Source organism: Callorhinus ursinus, unplaced genomic scaffold (genome assembly GCF_003265705.2).
Source record: "Callorhinus ursinus isolate GAN/ISIS: 27379988/994484 unplaced genomic scaffold, GSC_fseal_2.0 scaffold45, whole genome shotgun sequence".
Classification (NCBI taxonomy): domain Eukaryota; kingdom Metazoa; phylum Chordata; class Mammalia; order Carnivora; family Otariidae; genus Callorhinus; species Callorhinus ursinus.
This window is the reverse complement of record NW_027397107.1, coordinates 3817977-3835440: the sequence shown is the minus strand read 5'-3', so window position 1 is coordinate 3835440 and position 17464 is coordinate 3817977. Positions and strand designations below refer to the sequence as shown.

The 17464-nt window shown below is 43.2% G+C and overlaps 1 protein-coding gene across 1 annotated transcript in view; it reads right to left on the bottom strand.

The window, feature by feature from the left end:
- The window catches only part of HDGFL3 (HDGF like 3), an 89339-nt gene extending 73372 nt beyond the window's left edge, over positions 1–15967 (bottom strand). The window contains exon 1 of the mRNA XM_025892978.2: positions 15622–15967. Within this exon, the coding sequence (XP_025748763.1) occupies positions 15622–15705 (84 nt within the window). The 5' untranslated portion in view covers positions 15706–15967. The remainder of the gene's footprint in view (positions 1–15621) is intronic.
- Between the last annotated feature and the right edge of the window lie 1497 nt (positions 15968–17464).

Here is a 17464-nt window from a genome sequence, read left to right as displayed (position 1 = left end):
CAGGGATTGGGGACACCTGAGCAATACCAGAGGACTCAGCCTGCCACCCAGAAGGAAACCAAGGCATTTGGACCCCGGAATGGTTTCAGAGCAGGAGACCTCTCTATGCCCATTCCATCTAACTCCCCTTTCACCAGCCCCGACCTCAAACCCTGACCCTGACACCCTACCACCGCCCTCAACTCAGAACCCCGGCAAGCTCGGCACAAGCTTGCCATAGTGCCATCAGATCGGGCCTGACGTGCCCCGAGGCCCTATCCCTAACCCTGGCTTCTGAGGGGTCTGTCCGAAGAGGCCTGTCTCCAAAGCCCCAGGTATTGGGGACACCTGAGCAATGTCAGAGGACTCATCATGCCACCCAGAAGGAAACCACGGCATTTCAAACTTCGGAAAGCATTAAAAAATAAATAAAAAAAGTAACATCAATAAAATCCAAATTAATAACGTTAATTTAGTATCCTATTATTTTGCTGAAATTATATCCTGTTTACAACATTAAGTATGTCTCGGGTTCCCTTGCATTTAGCATCCTTACTTTGCCGTGGGCTGTGTGATAAATCAACTTCACACCACTCTTCTCTATCTGAACTACCAACAGGCTTGTGTTTGCATGGCCCATCTAGACATCATTAGGTGACCAGTAAGATGTGGGCGATGAGGGAAAAAGAGCACCTAGAATAATCTAAGGTCTTTGTTTTTTGGGGTGACTGGCTGAATAGTAATCTTTCACAGAAACAGAAATACTTAGGTGGGGAGGGGCAGCTAGATTCATTTTGACAATGAATTTGTGGAACCTGAGAGACGGCTAGATGGGGCTATTTATACGGTAAATGGATATATGGGTTTGAAGCTCACAATAGTTAAGTCTGGGCTTGAAACAGGTTTAGAAGATATTAAATGGTGGCTTGAAGACAAAGAAGATCCTGCGAAGGCACAGTCAGAGAAGTGGAAGAATCTTTCAAGAAAAGAAATACAGGAAGGAAGCCAAGGGAAGAGAATTTTTTAAAAGGCAATATTAAATTCCACGGAGGCAAAAGTAAGGATTGAAAATGTGTTCTTTGGACTAGGAGATCATGGTGACCTTTGGGAGAACAGCAGAAAGACAGTAAGGTCGGTTATTTAAGAAGCTTGGCTACCAGGGAAAGCAGAGGGAGCAGTGCCTAGAAGACAGGAGAGAGAGAACGAGTGGAGGGGAAAAGGGTGCTGAGGTCCCTTCTCTCTACTCCCAGGACCTATTAGAGCACCTGGGACATAGCAAACATTCCAAAAATATTTACTGAATGATGAATGCGAGAAGGAAAAGGGTGGAGTCAGGCAAGAGGAGTGTCTTAGTAAGGAGGACAGGGAAAAGGTGAACAGGAGGGAACCAAAATTTTTTAATCATGTTAAACTCCAGGCTGTTTATGTTCAAAATCCTTGAAAACAAATCCTTACTGTCTCCATGTCTCCATTTTACAGAAGAGTCCACTGAGGCCAAGAGATTAGGTAATCTACCCAAGGTCATTTGTCTGCTGAGGGACAGAAGCAACACGCAGACATGGCTTCATCTGCCCACTAAGCTCTTGCTCTTCCATTTCACCTTCAAAATGAACATATGGAATATGAAGGTAAAATGACTCGTGGAAAACATCTGAGTTGGAAGAGAATAGTAACGGTATGTCGGAACACCCAAGAAGGATGGACAAGGGGCGCTGAGGACCTAGATGAAAGTAATCCTGGGGCAGGCCCGGGATGCATGTCTTTGTGATTACATCCTGCTGGTTCAGTAGGGAGCAGACAAGGCAGACTATAAGGATGACCCAGGAAGGGGTTTCTAGGATAACGTATCAAAGTAAAAAAGGAGACTAGGGTGGGAACAGTTCAAGTGATCATGTAGGTTAAATCTGGGTCAGAAGGAATGAAGCCCAGAGGTAGCGGACGTAGCAAGAGAAAGTGGAGAGGTCCAGGACTCACTCAAGAGTGTACGTAACACTGAATGAGAAACAACTGCACGAGAGCAAAGGAGGCGTCCTCCATCACTGTCCTCTCCACGTCACTTCGGCAAACTGCTCAAACTGCCCACGCCCACTGAACTGCTCTACTTCTGTAATTTGCTCTTAGCACAATATAAAAACAAGGGACACATTTGTTCTGGGTTACCTGATCCCTTGTAGTTAAATAAATCCTCGCCCCAGACAAGGAGCTTATTAAAAACAAACAGTGGAAACCATCATATTTCATAACTGGATCACAGGCTCTGTGTCTCCCCTCCCACCTGGCCTCACACAAGGTTGGGCCAGAGGACCCCAGTATCAACAAAGGACCGAGCTAGAGAACAAGCAGAGCTCCTGAATACCTGGCACAGCACAAAGATTAACCGAATAGTATCCTTTTAGTTCCAAGACCCTTCCATTTGGTACAGTGGGGGTGTTTTCTAACAGAAGTGTACTTATTTTGTGCGAGTCAACCACCCAGATAGGAGATCTGAAACTGTGTTTACTATACACCTTTTCAGAAATGTATCTTTTACAGAAATTGAAGAATGCCTTATTATCATCAAGACTAGGTTCTCTCTACTGAGGCTGCTCTATCTAATAAGAGCAAGGAAGTCTCTTTTTGATTGAGACAAAGTGATTTAAAAAGGAAATACAGAACTATTAGAAATGCATTAGTCCCATGACTTTACACCCACCTCAGAAGGTACCCCACACACCCCCACATACAAGTCTTCTAATCTTCACAAAAGCCCCTCATCCTCAGTCACAGACAGCCTGGTAACCTCCAGTCTAGTCTCACAAACCCAAGAAAACCCCAGAGCCTCAACACTATCAGCCAGGGAACACAATGTAGTCAAACTGTATGTAGCTGGGTACTTAAGAAATGCATGGAGCATACCATCCTTAAGAAGGCATATAGATGAAACTACAATTAGCTTCTAGAGAGTTGTAGATCCATGTGCAGTTCAAAGATTAGATGGAAGATGAGAGTAGAAATACTGGATCTGTACACGAAGCCTTTTGAGATCAAGGGCAATACTGGCCTGGATGGTTAAATGACTAAAATAATATAGCTTTCATTGTTTATGTTCATGTGATCTTCATGTAAGACTGTGGCTACAGCAGAATACAAAGCACAGGACTGCTAACTCATCTCAAAAATCCTACTATTGTCAGGGCGCCTGAGTGGGTCAGTCAGTTAAGTGTCTGCTGTCAGTTCAGGTCATGATCCCAGGGTCCTGGAATTGAGCTCCCTGCTCAGCGGGGAGTCTGCTTGTCTCTCTCCCTGGGCCCCTCCCCCTAGTTTGGGCTCTCTTTCATTCTCTTAAGTAAGTAAATAAATAAATAAAAACCTTTTTAAAAAATCCAACTACTGTCATATATATATATATATATATATATATATATATATATATACACACACACACACACACACATATATACTTACATAATTTCCCTTTGGCCTAACAGAGCAGACCAGTGGTTTTCAAACTGTAGGTAGTGAAACTGATTTAGTAGGTTGCAACCTGATTTTATACAAAATAAAAATATAAAAATATCAGAATGCATCACATATAGTATGATTTGGTGAAAACTTATTACTGGTGTGTGTGTGTGTGAAATTAGTTATTTCTTACTATGGGCTTTATTTCTTAATATAGTAAAAAAAAAAAAAAAAAAAAGTCTGAAAGCCACCAGACGGACTGCATCAGAATCAATCAGCAACAATGACTTATTTCCAAGATCTAAGTATTTTCAAAATTATTGACTTAATCCTCACGTAGCAGTTCAGTGAGGGGAAATAAGAACAGTCATGCCTTATTTGAATGTAGTTGATCTCATTTTGAAAGTCAAACAGAGGTCTAGAGGGAATTAATTTTCAATCTAGTCAACATATGTAACTCTAAAAAAAAACGAACCAAGGATCTGTCCTACCGCTCTCTCTGAATACGCATTTCCTCCAAAGTTAAAGACGCCATTAGCACAAAAGTTCTACTTTGGCGACAAAGAAAAAGGAAAAACAGATCTAAAGCCATGAGTTTATTTTTTGACATTTCTTCCTACATAAAAATTTTTGAATCTTCTGTGACACTCATTTTTATATTGGTAATCACTTCTGAACCTAACAAACCCAGCACTTCTAACAGCTCTCATCTTAAATATACTTTGCAATAGAAACTGAGAAGTTAATGCTATGTTATCAAGAATTTTCCAGTCCCCATGGAGGCAACTTTGTTGTTAGCATGGCCTCCCCTCCACTCCGACAACCAGATAACGTCCACTTCTGGGTAGCTTGCAGACTATAATCAGATTGAGAGAGTCCACTCAGAGCTCGAGTGTCCATGATCAAGTGGGAAGAGTAGTTTTTTCACAGATCCTTTCTGTATGCTGACATAGTCCAGTTTAGTTTGCCACCAAATACTTAGGCTATCTGGAACCTCCAGAAATGGCCCACCACACACAGGAATCTGAGGGAGGGGTACCAATGAGAAGTGCCCACAATGCTCAGAGCCTAGAGCCAACTCAATATTATTATAAAGTCACAAGGAAACTACTGAAAGACACCTGCCAAACCACAAAAGCATTTACTGAGATTTCACTAGGTTTCTACCATCATATGAGAAGGAGTTTGGTGCTCTGGTAGGTAACTGTTACTCTGGTAGGTAACTGGCACATCTTAACACATGATTACTAGGAAAAAGGGAAAGCAAATAGAAATTTAGTAAAAACAATTTTTTTAAATTTAAATTCAAGTATTGCCTTCAGGAGTAGAATATAGTGATTCATCACTTATATATAACATCCAGTGCTCATCACAAGTGCCCTCCTTAATGCCCATCCCCCCCACCTCTCCTCCAACTGTTAGTTCTCTACAGTTAAGTCTTTTATGGTTTGCCTCCCTGTTTTTATCTTATTTTTCCTTCCCTCCCTATGTTCATCTGTTTTGTTTCTTAAATTCCACATGAGTAAAATCATATGGTATTTGACCTTCTCTGACTTACCTCACTTAGCATAACACACTCTAGTTCCATCCACATCATTGCAAATAGCAAGATTTCATTTTTTAAAAAGATTTTATTTATTTGAGAGAGAGAGAGAGAGAACACAAGCAGGGGGAGGGGCAAAGGGAAAGGGAGAAGCAGATTCCCCACTGAGCATGGAGCCCGACTTGGGGCATGTGGCTCAATCCCAGGACTCTGAAATCATAACCTGAGCCAAAGTCAGACGCTCATCCAACTGAGCCACCCAGGGGGCCCAGAATTTCATTCTTTTGATGGCTGAGTAATATTCCTGTGTGTGTGTGTGTGTGTGCATGTGCGCAGGTACACATGCCTTCCTTATCCATTCATCAGTTGATGGGCATTTGGGCTCTTTCCATAACTTGGCTACTGTTGATAGTGTTGCTATAAACACTGGGGTGCATGTGCCCCTTCAAATCAGCATTTTTATATCCTCTGGATAAATACCTAGTAGTGCAATTGCTGGGTTGTAGGGTAGCTCTATTTTTTTTTTTTTAAGATTTTATTTATTTATTTGGCAGAGAGATACAGAGATAGCACAAGTAGGCAGAGTGGCAGGCAGAGGGAGAGGGAGAAGCAGGCTCCTTGCTGAGCAGGGAGCCCGATGCGGGGCTCGATCCCAGGACCCTGGGATTATGACCTGAGCCGAAGGCAGCCGCTTAACCGACTGAGCCACCCAGGCGCCCCTAGGGTAGCTCTATTTTTTAACTTTTTAAGGAACCTCTATACTGTTTTCCAGAGTGGCTGCACCAGTTTGTATTCCCACCAACAGTGCAAAAGGGTTCCCCTTTCTCCACATCCTCACCCACATCTGTTGTTTCCAGAATAGTTAATTTTAGCCATTCTGACAGGTGTGAGGTGGTATCTCATTGTGATTTTGATTTGTATTTCTCTGATGAGTGATATTGAGCATTTTTTCATGTGTATGTTAGCCATTTGTATATCTTCTCTGGAGAAATGTCTGCTCATGCCTTCTGCCCATTTCTTAACTGGATTATTTATTTTTTGGGTGTTGATTTTGATGAGCTCTTTATAGATTCTGGATACTAGCCCATTAATCAATGTCATTTGCAAATACCTTCTTCCATTCCGACAGTTGCCTTTTAGCTTTGTCAATTGCTGTGCAGAAGTTTTTTATCCTGATTAAGTCCCAATAGTTCATTTTTGCTTTTGTTTCCCTTGCCTCTGGAGACGTTTCTAGTAAGAAGTTGCTGTGGCCAAGGTCAAAGACATTGCTGCCTGTGTCTCCTCTAGGATTTTGATGGTTTCCTATCTTATATTTAGGTCTTCCATCCATTTTGAATTTATTTCAGTGTCTGGCGTAAGAAAGTGGTCCAGTTTCATTCTTCTGCATATTGCTGTCCAGTTTTCCCAAGATCATCTGTTGAAGAGACCGTCTTTTTTTTCCGGTGGATATTCTTTCCTGCTTTGTCAAAGATTAGCTGACCATAGATAGAGGTGATGGTTCATTTCTAGGCTCTCTATTCTGTTCCATTGATCCATGTGCCTGTTTTTGTGCCAGTACATACTGTCTTGATGACTACAGCTTTGCAATATAGCTTAAAGTCTGGAATTGTGATGCCTCCCACTTTGCTTTTCTTTTTCAACATTACCTTAGCTATTTGGGGTCTTTTCTGGTTCCATACAAATTTTAGGATTGTTTGTTCTAGTTCTGTGAAAAAATACTGGTGTTACTTTGATCGGGATTGCAATGAATGTGTAGATTGCTTTGGATAGGCAGTACAGACATTTAAACAGTATTTTCTTCTAATCCAGGAGCATGGAATGTTTTTCCATTTCTTTGGGTCCTCTTAAATTTCTTTCATTAGTGTTCTACAGTTTTCAGTGTACACATCTTTTACCTCTTTGGTTAGGTTTATTCCTAGGTATCTTATGGTTTTTGTGCAACTGTAAATGGGATTGATTCCTTGATTTCTCTTTCTGCTGCTTCATTATTGATGTATAGAAATGCAACAAATTTCTGTATGCTGACTTTATATCCTGCTACTTTGCTAAATTCATGTATCAGTTTTAGCAATTTTTTGGTGGAGTCTTTCCGGTTTTGTACATAGAGTATCATGTTGTCTGCAAAGAGTGGAAGTTTGACTTCTTCCTTGCTGATTTGGATGCCTTTTATTTGTTTTTGTTGTCTGACTGCTGAGGCAAGGACTTCCAGTACTATGTTGAACAACAGTGGTGACAGGACATCCCTGTCGTGTTCCTGACCTTAGGGGAAAAGCTCTCAGTTTTTCCCCATTGAGGATGATATTAGCTGCAGGACTTTGGTATACAACCTATATGACACTGTGGTATTAATAAACACAAATATTTAACTGAATTAATGTCTTTGGTTACAAGTTAGGCAGACTATATATATGGTCTATGATCCTTAATTAGGAAACTTATTTCATGTACATTTCAACATTTGATTCCAAGGAAAAAAGGGAAAGAAAATAAGAATTATCATCCTATTTACAAAAAGGCTATAATAATAAAAGATGCCCAAACCTGACAAACCAAGACAGTGGTAGAATAAAGTACATGTCTTTTAACTCCCGGTGTCATTGTTCTTCCCAACATCACAGGAAATCTTGCTCAGATATCTGGAGGATATCCTTCTAAATGCTTAACTCACCAATTATTAGATTACTTCATTCTTTTTATCTCTATGTGGTTTCCTGTGACCATACAGCTATTTACCTAACTGCAGCAAATTCCTATTTGGTAAGAAATAGAATAGAAAAATTCACTCACTAACACAGCTGAGAAGCGATTACATATATGAGTGGCAGGGAAAGAACACAGGAAGATGCTGTTATAGGGATTAGGAAAACAGTGGCTAGTAGCAGTTCTTGTGATTTAGCTTCTAGGCTCTACTGAACCAGTCTAACTCATAACTGCCTCACCTGGTGTTCAAAGTATATGTATTCTCTCACACATAAAGGTTTTAGAACCTACACTAAGTCAACACCATGCTAGTCACTCAGAATTGATTTTAATGGGTCTCTGCTTTCTCTCTATGCATAACTAGTATCTTAGTTTTTACCGCCTTGTGTCAAAGGGGTTTCAAAGAGATACAGACTAGAGAAAAATAATATAATAAATGTCACAATAAATGTTCTCTGACTTGAGAGTGCCAGCCTCCCACAGCTTCTGAGTACTAGATATACACATATATGGTCTTCTTAAATACCACCAAATGCTTCTTCAGTCCCTTCACCTACTCTGTTATCACATTTCTTATGTTCCTGTGGCATTCTTAATGATCTGGGATTAACACATTTACTCAGTGTGTAATCTTAGGTGAATTTCTTAAGTCTTGGTTTTCTTATGGGGATATATATCTTACAGTAGCATTATCAGATATTTGTCCTAACCTGTAATCAAGACATATATGATACATGATTTGATATGACATATGTGATATATATATATACACACACACATACTCTGCCTAACTTGTAAACAAAGAAATTAATTCAATTAAATACTTGTATTTACTAAACTGACAAATATTTTAAAAAATTTGAATTCTCTACTTTTAGTGAATGTGTGAGAAAACAGGTATTCTCTTATTCTGCTACTGGGTAAGACAGTCAAAACTTCTCTGGATGACAATGTAACAATAAAATCCAAAGTTTTAAAACATACACAACCACTCGACTGAGAAATATAATTCCCAGAGACTTGTCATGAGCAAGTTAACTAATGATTTAGCTAAAAGCATGCTTCTCAGAGTATTATTTTACAGTATAAAACTGGAAATAACCTAGATGCCCTATAACAGGCACTGGTTATAATTTATAACAAATAGGTCTATACCAGGGATGCCTGGGTGGCTCAGGTGTTAAACGTCTTGCCTTCGGCTCAGGTCTCCTGGGATCAAGCCCCGCATCAGGCTCCCTGCTCTGCAGGAAGCCTGCTTCTCCCTCTCCCACTCCCCCCTGCTTATGTTCCCTCTCTCGCTGTGTCTCTGTCAAATAAGTAAAATCTTAAAAAAAAAAAAATAGGTCTATACCATAAATTACCAGATGGCTATTACAAATAATGCTATAGGAATATATTCATTGCCATTGAAAGTCATCTAAGATATACTGTATAAGTGGGGATAAAAGGCTGCAAAACTGTATATATTACAAAAATTACAACTGAGCCATCCAGGCACCCCCAAAAGAAAATCTTTAAAAAAAGTTTATAGTATTGGGGCGTCTGGGTGGCTCAGTCGTTAAGCGTCTGCTTTCGGCTCAAGTCATGATCCAGGGTCCTGGGATCGAGCCCCATATCGGGCTCTCTGCTCGGCAGGAAGCCCTTTTTCTCCCTCTCCCGCTCCCCCTGCCTGTGTTCCTTCTCTCGCTCTCTCTCTGTCAAATAAATAAATAAAATCTTTAAAAAAAAAAGTTTATAGTATGAGCAGATTCTTTTAGATGCAAGGAATACTACTGACCTTTAAGGATCCTCTACAGTCAGTACTCTGTGGTGAAAGACCTTTTTTTTTTCTTTAACTTCTAATTTGTTACAGACTGACATTTTTATAATACATGAAAAATGAAATATTAGAAAAATAAAAGTTATATAAAGCATAAACTTAATTTTAAAAACTAAATTCACAAACATAAAGTTATTCTATCAGATTGCTAAAAGAAAAGGTTTCTAAATTCTTACTTTCAATTTTTACACCTATCTGGTCCTTGACAGGTAACAGTCTGCAGACCATGCTCTCAGTAAGCAAGGCTCTAAGTGATTAAGGAGCCTTTTTGCAGTGGACTAATCACTGCTTCAAGTAGACTGGATTCTGATTGAACATCTGGACAATCTTCTGCAACAGAAGATAACTTTCTCCAATAAACAGGGAGCATTTGGGCTCTTCCCCTGTTATGTTTACCATATTTACTAGCTTACTTTGTTTTTTCTTATGCTAATAGACATTTTCAATAAAGTCATATATAATTTTAAACCATAAGTCATTTTCCAAAAGAATCAAACACAATCTCATAAAGTAGAAACCTGACTTCAGAAAATTAACATTTTCCAAATCCCGGGGAAACAGTAGTCATTAGGGCATAGCAAAGGGGATATGCCAGAAATACAGATTCATCTGGTTGAAATGGGAGCAATGAAAAATGTACATATCGATACTGAGGGTTTAAGTTGACTATCTCCTCCCAGAGTTAATTAGCAGAAAAGGAGACAATTTGCCAGTCCCTTGGCAACATGAATATAGTCCCCAGGGAAAGGCTGAATGAATCCCTGCCACTCCACCTGAGGAATGAACCAATGATGGGCTTCTCTGGACTCATGCCAAAGAAATGGGAATTATAAACATCTTACTTCATGTTGAGATTAAAAAGAATTTAAGTCCCAAGTGATTCCCTGAAATTATGTAGCCTGGTCTCTGGAAATAAAGGTTCACAGTTTAGTAATTTACTGTCAAAAGCAAAAAAACAAAGTACTATCGATCAGAACTAAGGATTCTCAATCAGTGTTTATATTAATAGGGTATGGAAACACTTTAATTATGTAATTTTAATATTTTTAAATTGCTGCAAATTTAATGTAGGTAGAAAAATGAAAAACTATACCTAGCACAGTGCCTTACATACAGTAGGTGCTCAGTAAAAGTTTAGCTAAGAGTTTAGCTCTTTGAGCTGTCCTAGAATGGTAGTCAAATTCTTTTTTTTTTTTTTTTAGGATTTTATTCATTTGAGAGAGCAAGAGCGAGAGCAGGAACAGTGGGGAGGGGCAGAGGGAGAGGGAGAAGCAGGCTCCCTGTCAAGCAGGAAGCCCAACGTGGGGCCCTATCCCAGGACCCTGGGATCATGATCTGAGCCGAAGGCAGATGCCCAAACCAAGTGAGCCACCCAGGTGCCCCCAAATGCTTTATTCTTATCAGGTTAGAAGTTGAGAGCTAGATCAAAAATACTATGAGCAATGATTTAGTATGAAACAAAGAGACTCTAATATAGTTAAACAAAAGACAGGCAGAAACCAGAACTAAAAAGAAATGTAACAAGCTGTAAAGTAGTAAATGAAGTTTCTAAGATGGTCAAAAGGGAACAGGAAGATGCAAATTGGTAACACTGAAGCCTTAAAGAAAAAAAAATTCTCACTGTAAGCTAAGAATGGCCAAATTCAATCCATGAAGTCTGAAGTATTAGATTTTCTCCCACTTCATACAAAGTATGCATTTTTTAAATTGAGGTTAAGTTATACACAGTATAGCGTGCAAATCTTGAATGTACAGTTTGATAAGGTTTCACACGTACACATCCAGATCATGATAACGTACATTTTCAGGACTTCCTCCCAGTCTGTAGCACCCCCCTCCACCTCACCACGAACTGATCACCACTTAGCAATTTTGCCTGCTTTTGATGGTATCATACAGAATGTACTCTTGTGTTGGCTTTTTTCACTCAAACTCAAATTTTGAAATACATCCCTATTTTTGTGGGCATCAGTAGTTTGTTCCTTTTTACTGCTGAGCAGTACTCCACTGCATGAATATGCTACAATTTGGTTTAGCCATTGTCCTGTTGATGAACATTTGGGTTGTTTTCAATCTTCTGCTATTATGAATAAAGCTGTCGTGTATGAGCATTCTTGTACAAGTCTTTTTGGTGGACATAAACACTCATTTCTCTCGGGTATATGCCTAGAACAGACTTCTAAATTACAAGGTACAATATAAATTAACTATATAGATTGGGCCAGTTTTCCAAAGTGATCATACCAATTTACTCTCCAGTTAGCAATGCTGGAGAGAAATCATATAAAGTTTTTAAATTTAAAAAGAGTTCTTTGGTTGAAACACAAGAGTTTTGAGACTGTTTTGTTTTGTTTATTTCCCCATCTTTTAGAGCAGGGGTAACATACACAGAGTGCTCACACCTAAGGGGATATACAAGACGATTTGGGGGGAGGGTGTAAGAAGAAAACAGTACAATTTCTATTTTAGTTTCTTATTCTTTTACCTAAAAAGTATAATATTTAATATATAAATTGACACTGGTGTCCTTATTCAGATGGCTATATTTATTCACTTTGGGCACACTGTGATTTACTGCCATTTGAGAGTGCCTAGTTGAGCAAAATTACAGAATATTCACTTCTAAATGAACTCTTGCCAAATGAACAAGTGGCTAAAAGGAGTCCTGCAAAGATAATACCAATAATGTAAGCACAAGCAAACAAGGAAATGGCCCAGCTGACAGTTCTATTATAGAAAATCTCTTCAGAAAAACTATCTAGTCGTATCTCCCAAGAAACAGGGAAAAAATATTCCAAAAGTTAGTATCTTTAAAAATATAGACTTAATCTACTATTAATATTTTGCTAGTAAGAATTTTAAAACAGAAATTATATCACCTGTCATCCCCTTTAGTTTCTTTGGGTATTTATTTTATAATGTACGTCACAGTACATGTATATATAATTTAAAGTAAATTTATACATATTAGGGATGCATGCTCAAATTTTTTTTAACCAATAAGGTACACAATCAAAAGGGTTCAGAGACTCTTATTTTAGCATAAGTATTTTTAATATCAAGCTAGTTAATCCTTAGGTACAAATGAACTTGCATTTTTAAGTCATATGCAATATAAAATACACTCCATTAGAAACAGCTAGCTGGCTACTGAATGGTAATATAATACATGTGAAGAGGCAAGAGGACAGGAATTAACTGGGAAGAGCCATGAGGGAACTTTCATGGGTACTGATACTACCCTATACCTTGCACGGGGTTTGGATTATACCAGTGTCTATCTGTCAAACTCACTGAATGGTACATTAAGTGTGTTTCAGTTTATATAAATTTTACCTCAAAAGACAAAAAGAAAAAAGAAAAAGGATCTATGAAAAATATTGACCTCTAGTTAATGATAACACATGCTGAAGTGTCTAGGAGTAAATTATACTGATGCCGGCAACTTACTTTAAAATGCATTAAAACAAGATGGACTGCTGTATGGATAGAGGGATGGATACATGAATAACATGATAAAGCAAGTACGGTAAATGTTAATTGTAGAATTTGAGTGGTAGATATAAGGGTGTTCACTGTATGATTATTTAACTTTTCTATACATTTGAAATGATTCATTTCAGCAAAATGTTGGGAAAACTAACCTATCTAACTCAAAAGTTGAAAATTAAAAACAGTATAGTAATACGGGGGAAAAGTTAGAAATCCAAAATGGAAAAAAGGTAGGAACACCCAAGCACCGCTGCTTGGTGCTTTTACACAGCCTCAAATCCATGAGGTGAGAATTATGCCTATTTCACAGGCTAGTAAATTAAAATTTTGAAAGATTACAGAATATGCCTAAGGTCACAGAGTATGAAACGCAGCCAAAAGTGGAATCCAACCTGACCAAATTTACTAGATGAGTGAATCCTTTTGGCCCACATTCCTCACAAGGGGCTGCCTAGGACCCAGCATCTTCCCTACAGCTGGGAAGTTGCTTCTCCATTCAAGCATGGACCTTCTTTTATAAAAAAGCTTCTCCATTCAAGCATGGACCTTCTTTTATAAAAAAGTCCTCCCCACAGTCTGAACCGAAATCTGTCTCCCCTATGTTTTTCCTCCTAGGTCTGATCCATACAGAATCTAATCCCCACAAGACAGGCCTTCATATCGAGGGACAGTATTTGAAATTTGAATAAGTAGGATTTTTCCCCCAGTTAGCATTTTGTAATATCATCTACAAAGCTATAACTAGGTGTAAAATGGGGATAATGCCTCAGAGAACTGGAGTGGAAATAACATGAGAACATACATGAAGCATACAGCACGATACTAACAGAGTAGGGACTCAAGTATCTTTTTCTAACCCTTACCTTTCCTTGGAAATGATAACATGCCACTCATTGTAAAATATTTTAATTAAAAAAGAGAAACACGTCCTTTCCTTGAAAAGTTTATGTTAAATGGGGAAGAGATAGATTTTTTTTCCTGCCTTTATTTTATCTAACAACCTGATTTTGTTTCCTCATTTTATTTTCCATTTTGCATTGGTTTGGAATTACAACTTCTAGGAATTTCATGTGCCATTAGATATGCAGCTAGGACTACTTCTGCAGCACTTTTTTTGTTCCAAAATTACTACAGGTGGCCAACCTAAGTAAGCAACTTGTTAATGAAATTTTAAGTTTTGGGTTTTTTTTTGTTTTTTTTTTTTTGACTCTCCAAAGTTATTTTCACAGCCTAATGGAACCTGACCCTCACTTGAAATCTGAGGTGTTAGTACTGGAAGGAATCCTAGAGATGATCATTTTATAGTTGCAGAAATGGATGTTCAGACAGTTGAAATGATTGGCCCATAACAGAGCCCAAACCAAATACCAGGCCCCCCCCAACTGCCAGGCCAAATGTTCTTTCTTTTTTACAATCGTGCCAAACTAAATACAAAAAAAGTGATTATGTCCATCCGTTACTTCAACTTCACGAATTTCAAGCCTGGCCACCCGTGATGTCACTTCCTTTTGTGAATGGGTGTTCCCCCCCCCCTTGGTCTAGCTACCTTCACTTGACTGTAATACAACATTTTAGAGCTCACGCTCTTATTTATGCCAATATTTCCCACGTCTACCTCTGTTCCCCAAGAATACCAACAGAGCCTCCAAGATGCCCTGACCCTCCTTTTCACTGTATCTCTCATTTCAAACAACTAACGGCCAACTAAGGTAAAAATCAAAAGTAGAGGGATTTATTTTTAAAACACAAAGCACACACGGCAGTGTTGATCTCCTCGCTCAAAGGGCCCGACCAAAAAAAAAATTAAAAAATTAATGCTGTGTATTACACGCAGATGCTTTCTAGAGAAAGAGCCCTGCGACAACCCTGCTGGATAGGAAGAGAGAGCTATTGTGGACGGTAGCGGGAGGCCAAGGAGAAGGTCTGGGATCCGACCTAAAACAAATATGGAGGTGAAAAGGCACGAGGAGCTTCCCGGACCCCACCAGCTCGGTGCCAGGCTGCGAGCTCCCGGCTACTCCGGGTGGGTGTGCAGGAGCGACCGGCAGCGGGGAGGCACGTACCCCGGGACAATGATGGGGCCGGCGGGGCTCCGGAACCGCGCTCAGGGAACACTCAACAAGTCTGGATGGCGAAGGAGGCGCCGAGGGATGGATGAACGGCTGCCAGGCGGCTCCTGCTGGCCTCTGGATGACCACCAGCCCTTTCCAGGATTCGCCGCCGCGGCCCCCGCCGGCTCGCCGACAGCCATTTGCATTACGCTCCCCTACGTGCCCCGACGTCCGCCCGGGACCCGGCTTCCCACCCGCGACCCTGCCCGCAGCGATGCCTCCCGCCCAGGCCCGCTGCCCGGCGGCGCGGCTTCCCGGGTTCCCGGCGGCGGGCCTGCGCGGGCCGGAGCCGCCTTCGAGAGGGGGCGGAAGGATGGCCGCCCTCACGGGGAGCGGGCGCGGCCCGGAACCCTCGCCTCCGGCCCGGGCCCGTCCTCCGTGCGCAGCGCCGCCCGCGCCTCCAGCCCCGGCCGCGGCCGGCTCGGGGCGCCCGGCGCCGGGCTCCGGGCTGAGGCGGATGGGGAAAGGGGGCGGGCGCGCCATCATGAAGGGGAAAATGGTGGGCGGGCGGGCCCGCCCGCGGCCGCCGTACTCACCCGGGCCGGCCAGTGCGGGTAGCCCTTCATCTTGGCGAAGACCAGGTCGCCCGCCTTGTACTCGCGGGGCCGCGGACGCGCCATCCCGGCCGCTTCCTCCCCCGGTCGTCCTTGGTCGCCGCGAAGATGCCGGGAGGCCGCCCCCCGTGGGCCGACGGACTGCGCCGCGCTCCCCGCGGGCCTCGAGCGGGCGGGCGAGCGGCCGCTCCGACGAGGGGAAGCGGCGAGGCGGCGGCTGAGGCGAGGGGTGGGCGGGGGGCGCAGCAGGCCCGGCAAATCACGGCCCGGCAGCGGGGGAGGGGAGCCCCCGGCCGCTCGGCTCTCGCCCGCGCCGAGGTCCCCGCCGCCGCCGCGCGCTGCTCACAGGCGCCGCGTCGCCTGCCTCATGCCGCCGCCGGCCTCCCTCCCGGGCTCCCCGGCGCGGCGCGAGCGCCGGGCCTCGCGCCTCCTCCGAATTCCTCCTCGGGCAGCGACCGCAAACACGATCTTATTATTGTTCTCGCGCGCGCTCAGCATCCCCCCCGCCCCGCTTCCCGCTCCCCTCCCCTCCCGCGCCGGCCGGTTAATTCCTAGGTACACGGCCGGCTTTCGCCCAGAAACCGAGCGCGCCGGCCCCGCTGCTCGGCGGGCGGGCGGGCGGGCGGTGGGCGCGTCCTCCCCCAGCACCGAAGCCCGCGCGGGGCGGGCGGGAGCGCCTACTCCGGAGGACGCCCGCCGCCCGCTCTCTTTTGTTCTGGGCCCGGAGCTGCCCGCCGCAGCCCAGCCAATCACCACCTGGCCGCCCCCCTCCCCGCCGGCCCGCGCCACTCTAGGGGGGCGCTCCCCTCTCCCTGCGCCCCCCAGTTCCACGCCCGCCCCTGGCCCGGCCGCCCCCCGCGGGCCACTGCTGCGGGTGCTCTCCGGTGAGTGGGGCACAAAGGCGCTGCAGGCCTGGGGGACCAATGCGCGGGGGGACCCGCTGCCCTGACCATCAGGTTGCCTGCAAAGAGCCCCGCTCTGGAGTCAGCGACCTTGTTGGGTCCTCGCCCCAGGTCTGCCCTTGACAATGCAGTGTGACCCACCTAGGGCAGGCTCCTCAGCCGGAGTCACGGGAGGTGGCTCTCATTTGCCTGGCGGCACAGTCGGGATTCGAACGCGGACCTACAGGACTCCAGAGTCCAAGCGCGATTGTGCTTCTCCATGCGTGGGTCTTCCAGGCCTGTAGTTTTGGGAAAGGGACTTAACTGTGGCCGATCACTTGTTTCCAATCCAGGCAACATTTCGGACCGCGTGTTTTGCATCTGCCTAATGATGAATGCTGCTTCTTTCATCATCCCGAAGCCCACCTGTAAGAAGTCACTGGCGCAGCCCCTGAGTGTAACCTACTTTCTGTGGCCTTCATTTGTCACAAGGACAGTTCTTGTACGTGTTTGTCCCCTCTTCTGAACTTTCCTGCTCTCCCTTTTTATAGAAGCTATTCCTTTCTATCATCATCTGCCCCCCCCACTTGCCTTGTAATGTGTGTGTGTGTGGGGGGGGCGTATGCCAACCCCTGCTCCTGTTCTTGGTGCTGGGCTTCCAATAATGGGGCTTTAAAGTCTCTAGACTTCTGAGGCTTGTTTACGTTGTTACTAGTGCCTGACATGACCTACTAATACGTTTCTTTACTCCTTCAACCTGGTGATTCTCCTTTTTAGATATCACCCCTTCCTCATGGGTCCTGCGGGCTCACCTGTCTTCTTTTCTCACCATTTTGTCTCCATTGTAATAGCCAGTGTCAGTTCCTTCAGGCAGCTATAACAAAATACCGCAGAAGGGGTGACTTATAAACAAGGGAAAGTTTATCTCTCACAGTTCTGGAGCT